The sequence below is a fragment of the Euprymna scolopes genome, chromosome 31 (genome assembly GCF_053919585.1).
Source record: "Euprymna scolopes isolate OS-2025 chromosome 31, ASM5391958v1, whole genome shotgun sequence".
NCBI lineage: Eukaryota > Metazoa > Mollusca > Cephalopoda > Sepiida > Sepiolidae > Euprymna > Euprymna scolopes.
The window spans coordinates 47637359-47649467 of NC_136512.1; the positions used below are offsets into that span (position 1 = coordinate 47637359).

Below are 12109 nucleotides of genomic sequence, written 5' to 3' on the forward strand. Positions count from 1 at the left end.
CAGCTAATTAGTTTTACAATGAATCCTATACATATATATAAGCAAATCATATAAAGACGATGTTAAGAGCCACTGACCCCAAATTGGCATACAGGCAAGGAAAGAGAGAGATAAAAGAATAATTAAATGACAAATGTAAAGAAGGAGAAACTGGCCATGTATTGTCTGGTGTGTAAGAATCGAAGAAAAGAGTAAGTACTAATTAGCATTTGCACACTCATTCTCTCTCACTCTCTTCATTCATGTAACAGTTAATTTATTTTCCAAATATCAGGTCGTCAAGAAAGTTCTTGCAGTTTTTTACTTTTAAATTCAGATGAACGTATCTCAGCTCAAGCAAAAATTTATTGCTCGAAATAAGCACCATTAGAATCAACACATTTTGCCAATGCAAAATGAGTGGTAATTTATGCCAGTAACATCTTGTGTTCTAGTAATAGAAGTTGCTAAAGGCGTTTTTAATATCACAGGTTTTAAAGTTGTTGAGATGCTTGAAAAGGTGGTTGTTAGTAGATAAGAGGATCGGACAATATGATGGATGAGGGAGAGTTTTATAGCCCAATTCGTTCAACTTTTGCAGGGTTGGTGTAGTAACGTGTGGTTGGACATTGTCGTGAAGGAGAATTGGGATTTTTCTGTTGATTTATGCTGGGTGTTGTCGAAGTTTCTAATGCATTTCATTCATTTGTTGACAATACTTCTCCGCTGTAATGTCTTCACCTGTATTTAAAATACTATAATGAATGAGACCAGTCACAGACCCCAAACACTCAGCATGACCTTCTTTTGGAGCAATTCTGGCTACAGGAAGTGTTGTGGAGCTTCGATGGCGTCTAACCACTGAGCTGAGCATCGCCAGTCGTCGTAAAGAACCCACTTTTTATCGCACATCACAACCTGGTTGAGAAACAGGTTGTTCTTGTTGCATAAAAGTTGGGAAGATGACATTTCATGACAACGTTTTTTTAATTGTCGTTCAATTCGTAAGACATCCATTTATTAAGTTTTTTTGTCTTTCCAATCTCTCTCAAGTGGTTGGAAATTGTTGTATGCCTCATATATAATTCAGAAGCAAGTTCTCGAACAGTTGTGCATTGATTGGCTTTGACTTAAGGTTCTTAATGGATCGTTGTTAACATTCGATGACCGGCCATCATCTTCAGGATTCGTTGCCGCCACAAAATTTCTTAAACCACCATTGTGTTGTGCATTTAGTAGTGGTCCCTTGGCCAAATGCTTTATTGATATCATGAATTATTTTAGCAGCTTGTCGGTCTAGTCTAAAATGAAATAAGAAGATTGTGTTAATTTGCTTTTTTTCCATCTTGTATTCAACATTCTGAAAAGACATAATTGTTTTAAAACGATTGTAATCTAAACGATTAGATAAAGTGAAAAACACTCTTAAAAATGATGTATAAAGTTCTTATAAATTTATTGGATATGAGTATTTATGACTGTAAATCTTTTGAAGGGCAGAACTGAAAATATTCTCTTGATATTTTTCTTATTAGGTTCATATCTCAGAAAGGCAACCGTGATGATCTTATTCATTTATTATTTATTATTAGTTTTATTTACAAAGCTAAAAGTTGTCTCTATCTAGACAATCAGCATGGAGATGATTAAGCTTCCTAATTCTTCAGATCTTGCATGACATTTTAGCTCATCCAAAATTCTTGCAACAACTGATATCTAACTGCTTTCCTACCACATGTTTCAACTAGCCAATCAACTATTTATTTTTATATAAATCTCCTAAAATTATCTGATACCCATTCAATTATTTTATTGCCCACTTCTACCCCTCACCTCTCTCTAGAAGTGAACATATTTACATAGAAGGTTACATGAAAATGAGACAATGACAACTTTAACTTAAAATGTTCCTTATTTATTTATTAAACTCTATAGATATTTATTTTCCTTAAATAAGAATTGCTTTTGTCTGAATCATCTCCACAAGGACGTTAAGTGCCACTATTCTCTTGATTTCATATTGCATGCTTTTTAGTTTAGTCTGCAACTGAAATGTAATTTCAAATTCTTACATGATTAAACTAACGTATCAGATTCACTTCCGATTTATAGGACAAGTAAAACTATGATGAACTTTGTCAATCATACACTTTGCATTTGGCGAGTTATATCAACACTAAACTTAAGAATCATATTTTACTGCTAATATGTAATATTATACTGTTTAATCCATTGTACCAGGATATTAACATTTGTACTTAACCTCAAAAACTACTGCCAAGAAATATGGAACAATATGAAAAGATTAATTGATTGAGACAGATATTTCTTTCTCAGAAATCCAATCCAAAAAATTCTAAAAACTGATTTTTTGTTTGCAGGAATTACAAACAAACTCTGCAGACTCACTCGATGGACTAAAAAAATGGAAAACTGTTGCCATTGAAGGAATGGACTTTGCTGCCAAGCATTTTAAATCATTTCTTCCCCTTGAGGCAAAATCAGAAACTTCTGTTGGCGTGCCATATCTGCTCTGGGACATCCAAAAATATCATGCACTTTTGGGTATCTTGCCACCCAATAATAGATATCATCCACCCAAAGTTGATGCTGATCAGGCAATTTTCTACACTTTGCTCTCCATGTTTCACCCAAGACCTTTTCTTTTAACTCGATTTGGTCCACATGGTGCTGTGGCCTGTGTCAGAGCCTATAATGACCAATATTTGGATATTGTCTTCAGGTAAGACAAACATTGTTTTCTTTAATTTCTGCACATGTTATAATCTTGTATTTACTAACCATTTGTCCTCTTTACAACATTTTTTCATTTTCTTTTCTTTACTTTTTTTTTTTTACTCTCACTTTTTTCTCTTTCTCACTTTTTCTTTCACCTTTTACTATTTTTAATAAATTATTTTTAGTTACTTCTTTCTGGGAATTATTTTATCTGTCCTGGGACAGGTATTTTTCTAATCTTCTTCTAATATATACAGAAGAGTTCTGTGGATGTGATACTGTAGACTTCTCCCAAAACCAGGACCACAATGGACCACAATGAGAGATTAACTAGAAAATGAATGACAATATGAAATCAACAGATATATTGCATTACAAGTTACATGAGCAGTTAGAAAAGTGGAGAGATAAAGAATCAGAATTTCCAGTGAAATCTGAGGAAAGAGGATGTCATTAGTTTCTGGCGATAAGGATGTTTCTAGTTTCCAGGTGAAAGTAAAAATATTTAGAGGACTGGCTATTGAGAGGAGATCAGTGAGATTCTGGCAGTGAAGGACAAGGGAATAATTTTGGAGAATGGCAAGAGTTCAATATAACTGAAAGTATGATCTTGGTGACAGTGCTTGACTGAGACTGGTTGGAAAGATTGAAAGGTCAGGCAACTTAGTTGAGATTCAAAGGTTTAAAGATGGGAATTTAGCTCAGAAGTAGACACAACTAGTGGGACCCCAATGACACACTCATGTTCAAGGCCTGTTTTGTCTATCTTATGTATTTATGTGAGCCATGGCTTTGTTCTACACTACACTACACTACACTAAAATTATGACAGGGCTAATAATAAGATGAAGACAAAGAATAACCATGGAACGTTTAGGGTAAGGTGGTTAGGTGGAGACGTAGGCACATTCAACAAATGGTTCTATGACCATTGCTTTAACATGAATATGTTTTGCTAAAAGTTAAAAAAAACCATTCACATGAGACGCCCACAAAACTTTTTCAGCATTGTCACAGATAAAAGACAGGTACTTTTATTTTTTTAATATTATTAAATATATATTGGTTCTTTAAGAAACCAACTGGAACAGAATTAATTTTTTTTAATATTATGTAGTAAAGTTCTGAATTTTTCGATGAGGGCCGATTGTTTATATTACTTGTATTGGTCAAAATATTTTACTCATCGTAAGTGTTATTTATGCAACGTTTCAGTCGGTTTAGCATTTGACTGTCTTCAGACATGTTCGTTGTTGTTTGGAAAAGAAATGAGAAAAGTTACAGACTCTGTAGATATTTTTGTATTCTTGGAGTTAGTCTCTGTTTTATGGCTGTGATTAAAATTTCGGTGATGGAAGTCTCTAATTGCAGGAAAAACAATAATTGTACACTCTTAAAATTTTGACGATGGAAGGAAGATAATCTTCTGTCGAGCTTTATTAGAGTTACCTCCCCTTTGTCAACCAATTTTTTCACACATACAAAACCACAGCCATATAACAGAGGTTTACTCCAAGAATACAAAAATATCTACAGAATCAGTAACTTTTCTCCTTTCTTTTCCAAACAACAACCAACATGTCTGAAGGATGTCAAAGGTTAATCTGACCAAAACTTTGCACAAATAACACTTAAGGTGAGCACAGTAGTCTGATCAATACAATTAACATTATCATGGAAAGAAATTGCTGAGTGATTACCATTCCTCAAAAATGTGAAAATATTAAATAATGCACACTGTATTATTGTTTCTTTTCAGATCATTGTCTTGGGGTAATAATAGTAATAATATGTTATCATATTTGTTAAGTTATATACATATTCAAAAGTGCTCAATACCCTAGATAAAGCAAGTGTGTTTAAATGCCATGTTGCTCAGGAGCAATAACGTCAATCAATAACGTCATTATGATGTTACAAATTAGACAAGAAATTTGGTATTTCCCAGGAGCAATAATAGTAAGGATACAATATTACACTTGGTAATACCTTAAATAATGCAGGTATCTGAAAGAAAACAGTAGTACACATGGTATGTGGTGTAAAGTGCTTAATAATCTATATAGAGCAGGTGTGTATATTAGTACATTGATATGTAGTATATGCTGAATCAAAAAGTGATAAATAATCCTGATTGAGCAAATGTGTGTGCTAATACAGCAGTACATTGGTAAGTGGCATATGCTTGATGTAGAAGGGGAAGATGAAAAATTTGGCATTGCTTTGGAATACATTAAAACAAATGTGTTTCATTATAGTGTTGAGGACAAAGACAAGAAACTTTGCATTGCTAGGGATTAAAATAAATATGTTTCATTATAATGTTGAGAATAAGACAGGTAACTCTGTAAACTTAAAAACTGATAGCACAAGTGAATTGCTTACTATACTGACTATTCAATTATCGACATAAGATATCAACAAACATAAGGTATTTACAAACGAAAGCAAAAAATGTTGAAAACTCCACCAAAAATTAATAAAGCATCTTTAGCTTAAGAAGATAACCCAATAACAGTTGTTATACCATAAAATCCAATAATATCAAATCCATTATTGTCACATCCATGTTCTTGCAATATAAATACCTAAATTTTCATTATACTATTGCTGCACATCCCGGTTGAATTTCTCACACCTGCTATTTTCCAATACAGCCATAATTTACATGGAGTATAGTTGCCACATCTGGACTAGTGCACCAACTACTACTCTCTCTCTCTCTCTCTTAGACAAGGTAGAAAGAAAATGTAACCTAATTGGTCCAACACTGTTTATCAGGCTCCACCCCCTGTTGCGTTGTCACTGTGTTTCATCCCTGTGCTTGTCTTACAAGTACTTTCATGGAATGTGGTCCAATGAACATACTGCACTTGTATTTCCTCAATGTAAATATCCCTGACCCACCTGACTAGTAGCAAAATCATACCCCTTCACTATAGATGATCTATAGATGCTAGAAGATTTTCTACTCTAGTATCTTTTTTAACTTGAACTGTTTTCCTTTGAAGTTTCCTTCCTACTCCTCCGACCATACAAACAGAAATTTAAATGTAATGTGAACAAACATCTTGCTTGTAAATCCCCAGTTAAATTGCCCTTTATGATTATGGCCCCTATCACAGTAATCCTCTACACTTCAGTGGGAGAATATGGAGTAAAAGGAAAATAATTAATAAAAAAAATTGCAATTTTAAATTCTGATTTATTTGTAATGCTTTTTTGATAGTAAAATTAATTGTGATTATTCAACCAGCTACAAGATCGCTTTTCTCACTTTTTATATATCTTTTCTCTTTCCCTACAGGATGCATGCTGAGTTTCAATTAAATGAGCCTCCTTTGCAGCCATTTTGGTTCACTCCTGCTTACTTTTCCGGAAACCTCATCATCAACAGAAATGCGACTTCTGTCCTTTATTTTAACTTGGCTGTACCAAATCACAATAAACTTAATGTGGGTGAGTTAAGTCATACTTTTACAGAATAACTCTTCTAATTATACTATTAGTGGTATTAACTACCTTACAAAAAAGAAGAATGACTTAAAAATTATTAATGGGTTTTCTGAAAATTTATTGGCAAGAAAGATTTCAAAAACTAAATCTACATGATTTTTCTTTTTAAATATTTTTTTACTTACTGTCTATTCCGGTTCTAAATAGCACTAATTTAGAAAATGTTAATTATAAACTGTAATGAATTCATCAATTATGTAAAAATATAAACTTACAAGGACAGTTTTTGGGTCTATCTCTTGAAATACTGAAAAAGAATTTAATCTATATATCCATAAAAGTGAAATTGTCTCTGTGTCTACATTTTCCTACCAAACTACTCTGTCAGTTTTCAGTCTAGAGACTCGAGATTTGACATAAGGGGTATTGAGATTTGGGAAATTTTTTTTAATCAGTTTTCGGCCAAAAATTTGGCTGTCAAGGGGTCAAAGTTCAACGATTTGACCATTGAAAATTCTACCAAACTCCTCTGCCAATTTTGGGTCTAAACACTTGAAATTTTAGATGTAGGTTACTTGAATATGGATCAAACTTCTTAATTTGATTTAAGCCACAACTAATAAATGTTAAAGGGTCAAAATTAAAAAAAAATTAACTTCTGCAGTCTCTATCAAATTACTCAGCCAATTTTTGTTCTAAACATTTGGAATTTTACATATAGTGTATTCAGACATAGGGCAAGGTTTTTAATCGGTTTTTGGCCGAAAATTTTGCTGCCAAAGGGTTAAAGTTTAAAAGATTTGACCATACCGGTTTCTAGCAAACTACTCAGCCAATATTGGATCTAAACATTTGAAATTTTACATAAAGAGTATTCAGACATGTAGCAAGCTTTTTAATCAGTTTTTGGGCAAAGATTTGGCTGCCAAGAGATCAAAGGTGAAAGAGTTGACTTCTACCAAACTCCTCCGCCAATTTTGGGTCTAAACACTTGAAATTTTAGATGTAGGTTACTTGGACATGAGTCAAACTTTTTAATATATATTGTAGGGACCTTTTGAACAGCGGGTGTCACTAACTTGTAATAGTACTCAGGTCTCATAAGATCCCGTTTTCGGTACTAGTGCAGAGAGTGATCTGGATGTAACTCAGCCACTGCTCGGCTGTCACTGGAACACTGACGTCAACTGCCGGAGTAAGCCAAGCGTTACCGTAACATAAAGCTGAGCCACTCAAAATGAGGTGCGAAGTTTTTCAACGCAGTGCGCGTTGCAAATTCAAAGCAGCAGACAACAATTTAAGAAGAGGAAGAAAAGAAAAAGTAAAAAAAAAAACACACACACACCAGTTCCTACATTAATGGAAAAGACACACAAGTTATTAAATTCAGGGCAGGAAGAAAAAAATGTGTAAAAAAAAAAATATGAATTTCACATCTTTATGTGACCAACTCAAAACCCCAGCCGGAGTACTGGATTTTTGCCAACAAAAAAAGTTACTGGCAAGGTTGAAAACGTGATCTTCATGCGGACACAGCTGTCAGCTTATGAGAAGAGCAAAAGTCAGCGATGGCTATGCCTGGAGGTGTCGGGCTAGCAATTGCCGAATGTATAATTCACTAAGGACTGGCACATTTTTCGCCAAGTCCAGGCTTACAATAGCAACAATTATCAAAATCATTTACCTGTGGGCCTACCAGTGAGCTACAAAAAAAGATCTCCAACGCAAATGCGGTTTAAGGTCATCACACACGATGGAAAAATTTTCTGAGAGGCATCTGTGGAGAATATTTTCTCAGAAATCCCTGGCAGATAGGGGACCCGGGCCATACAGTGGAAATAAACGAGGCAGTATTCAATCGCCGAAAACATAACGTAGGCCGACTAATCACACCGGTCTGGGTCTTCGGTGGATACGAACCCGCCGAAAAGGAGAGTTTTTTGGTGAGTGTACCAAACCGGAATGCAGAAACCCTCCTTCCCTTAATAAAACAGTATATTCTGCCGTGGACCACAATCGTATCAGGCTGTTGGAAGGCATACAACAAAGTGGGGGGAAAGGGGTATCGCCATTTGACGGTGAACCACCACAGCCTTCATTTTGTAGATCCCGAAACGAAGGCTATGACGAATCATGGGGAACAAATGTTTCACTTTTCACGTTTTTCTAAAAAAAAAAAAATCAAAAAGATTTGTCCCCCCACCCCCAAAAAAAATGTTTCGTTTTTTTTTTTTGTAAAAAAAACTGTTTCAACGTTACACGTTTTTCTATAAAAAAAAAAAAGACCCCCCCCCCCAAAAGCAATTTTGTTTCTATTTTTCTTGTAACAAAAAAAGAAAAAAAAAAGTCTTTGGAAGTATTGTTTTGGACTTACCAGTGAACAAATGTTTAAAATTATTTTTCCATTAAAAAATATTTATATATATATATATATATATAAAAAAAATGTTATACCATTTTCCTTTATCGCTAATAAAACTTTAAAGTTCCAAGGTAAGTTTTCCTTTTCTTTTTCTTGTAATGCTATGCAACGCTCGGCTTAATTTTCCTTAAGATGTGAGAAAAAGGTTTTAAAAATTAAATCTTTCCTTAAGTGTTGATTGGTTGAAAAGTGCAATCTTTTGTCACATGGTATGCTTTCAACCACGTCTACCGGACGAAACGCATTTTAAGTTTTGTTCTCCCGCAGAATTTGCATGGCCGTATTATTTAAAATCTTTGTATCTCTGAAATTTATCTTTTTTTTGTTTGCGTGCGTAATTGGGTTCATTTATTTTTTAGAACAAGAAACGAATGCATCTTTTTTTAGGTGTTTTTAACTGCACAAATACCCCCCCCCCAGATTGTAAAAATGTGAATATTTTTCAATATGTAATGTATTCCTTCAAATGTTTCAGCCAGTGAAAAGTCCTACCGATATTTGTCATGGGTTTGGCGTTTGTATCTTTTTGTGCTGCACTCCCTTGTTTCATGGGAGTTTGTCCTGGTGGGAAAATTGTCTGAGGGTATTCCTCAATGTATGCTGGTTTAATTCAGTCAATCGCGATGTTATCCTTCCTTTCTTTCTGCAGGACAGTAAAATATTTGTTACACCTGTCTAAAATTTCATAACATCCTCGGTAATTTGGACAAAGTGTTGTTTTTTACTGCATCATTCCTGATGAACACATAATTGGTTGTTAGGAATATAAGTTTGTCAGCTCTCCTGTCTGACGCATCTGTTGTAAGTGTGAGTTTCGTTTTTTCTACTATTTCATGAAATTGACTAAGGCAGTTTTAGCTTGATTTTGAAAGCTTCTAAAGCAGATCCTTCCAACTTTAATTGTTGGTTTTTCGTTTTGTTCTTCAATGTTAACGGTGCAAGGATCATAGAACAGTTAAGTAAAAATCGTCTGTAATAGTTAATTACGCATATAAAACGACGAACTTGTCTAACAGACATAGATTGTGGGAAATCTGAAATGGCACCTACTTGCTTGTGTAATGGTGATGTCCTTATCGACTGAGTGTCTGAAGAAGTTAATCTCCTATTGGCTGAAAATACATTTTTCAATGTTTATTTTCAGTCCATAATGGGACAGTCTTTGGAAAGCTTGTTCTAAGTGTTGTCTATGTTCGTTGAGGTTTCTACTAGCAATTAGGACATCATCCACGTATACGAATACCAATGGCAGATCCCTAAAAACCTCATCTATTAACCTCTGGAAGGTCTGACAAGCGTTTCTAATTCCGAAAGGCATTCAGACGAATTTGTAAAGTCTAAATGGTTTGGTCAATGCCGTTTTATAGATATCTTCTTCTGCCACTGGACTTTGGTAATATACCTTCACTAGATCCAACTTGGAAAATACTGTGGCATTTTGTAATCCAAAATCCGATTGTGAAATCATGAATGTGTGGGATAGGGTATCTATCCGGTATGGTTTGTGCATGTAATCTCCGAAAATCGCAGCAAGGATGCCAAGTTGTTACGTCTTATTTTTGTACCATGTGTAGAGGAGAAGACCAAGTGCTTTTGGACAGTCGGATAATTCCTTGCTGTAACATGTGTTGAAATTCATCTTTCGCCGTCCTGTATTTATCGGGTTTCAAACGTCTGATGGTGGTGGAGACGGGTGTCCATTCGTTTTAATATAGTGCTTTGCATTATGCTTAATAATATCCACATTCTCGAATGGCTGAGAGAGTTGTGGATATTTTTGAAAAAGCTGGCAAATGTAAGTATCTTTGGTTAAGGCAGAACTGATTCCGGTAGACTGATATCTCTTGGTGATACCTTTAATCACGATCTTTGTGCCGTTAACTGCTTGGAGGTGGTAAGACTGTGGTGTAATTTTTTGATTTGGCGGCGGTGGTATCACGCTTATCTCCGCTCCAGTGCCTATTAAGAAGTTATACCCATGAGTGTTGTCACGAATATAAAATAGATGACCTTTAGTAAAAAATCCAGCAACAGTTCTCATCTCTACTGGCTGGAACGTTCGTTTCCTTGTTTCTTTTGTTAAAGGAACAAGGATAAGTACAACGCCTCGCTTCGGTACCAAATTTTTCATGATAATTACAAAATTTGCTCGTTTTCTCCCGTGTGCTGCTTCGACCTTTACTAAGATGTCGTTTTCTATAGTTCGGTCGTTTATTGAGTGGGTACCAATGGTCTGTCTGTAGCAAATCTTTTAACTACCGTGAAAGTTTTTCAACCGTAGACTTGACTTCCTCGTCTTTTGTTTGTAACAGAGTTCACTTTGTGGTTCTGAAGATTTTCATGTATTCTGTCTGCCATGTCTGTTAGTTTTTCGGTTTTTGTTTCTTCCGCCGTGGATGTGAGAATTTGTATTGTTGTATCGGGTAGTTTGTCCAACCATAGACTCCTTATGATGTTTCTGGACATTTTGTTGTCACCCAGTAATGTTCGCATATGCCGTAATAGTTGTGAGGGGGAACGATCTCCCAATTCGACCTGTGTGAAGAGATTGCACAACCTTGTCTCATTGGATGAGCCAGCCTGTTTCAATATTGCCTCCTTAAACCGGTCGTAACGGGTTGTATTCTGATACATTCTCCAGTAAATCCGTCACCTCGGCGACGACGTCTGTTGGTAGCTTTTCGACTAATATCTGGTTATCAAGCACACACGACTACAAGTCAACAAACCTAAACGAAATTTGAGCGTGCACCCCCCCCCCTTGTACAGTGGTTCACTACAATTTCTGAGATTACTTGGCAGTTTAAAGACCTCAAAACTGCAAACCTTTGCAACCAAACCAAAATCAAAAGTTTTCAACATCAACAACAAGGGTCCTGAACTCTGAATGGAACAACCGACAGTTTAAAGGCTTCAAAATCACTTTCACACACCACTAAAGGAAAAGAAAGAAATGGAATCACTGCCGGCTGAGACACCTCTGGCCACGTCAACACTGAATATACCAGTCTTCAATCCCACTAATATAAAGCCATTGTTCGTACAAATCCAGGTACTTTTCGACGAGAAAATAGGCTTAATTTTTGTGTGAACTAGGAGAAATAAAGGAGGTAAATTTCCTTGTGTGCGGCTGAATATCTGCATTATTCGCCTGGCGTGTGCGTGCGTGTGAATAAGCGTTTCTCTGTGTGTGCGTGCATGGGGATAATCGTGTTTTGTGATGCTGGCTGAAAAATACGTAGCAACAGAGTCGTTGACGTGAATGGAGAAGTGAGCGAAGAGTGAGGGATGCAGAGTGAGAATGAGTGAGTGAATTCGTTAAGTATTTGTCGATCGGCTTCCAGGTGATGTGAGGTTTTGAAAATTAAATCTTTCTTTGCGCGTTGATTGGTTGAAAAATGTACTCTTTTGTCACGTCCACCGAACCAAACACATTTTAAGTTTTGTTCCCCGTAGAATTTGCATGGGCGTATTTTTATAAAATCTTTGCGCCTCTGAAATTTATCTTGTTTG

The 12109-nt window shown here is 35.5% G+C and overlaps 1 protein-coding gene across 2 annotated transcripts in view; it reads left to right on the plus strand.

The window, feature by feature from the left end:
• LOC145255735 (selenoprotein N-like) overlaps window positions 1–12109 on the plus strand; it is a 369827-nt gene that overhangs the window by 305607 nt on the left and 52111 nt on the right. For both annotated transcript variants that reach the window (XM_080114352.1, XM_080114354.1), the window contains 2 exons: window positions 2361–2722; window positions 6026–6177. In XM_080114352.1, coding sequence (XP_079970478.1) covers window positions 2361–2722; window positions 6026–6177 — 514 coding nt within the window. The remainder of the gene's footprint in view (window positions 1–2360; window positions 2723–6025; window positions 6178–12109) is intronic.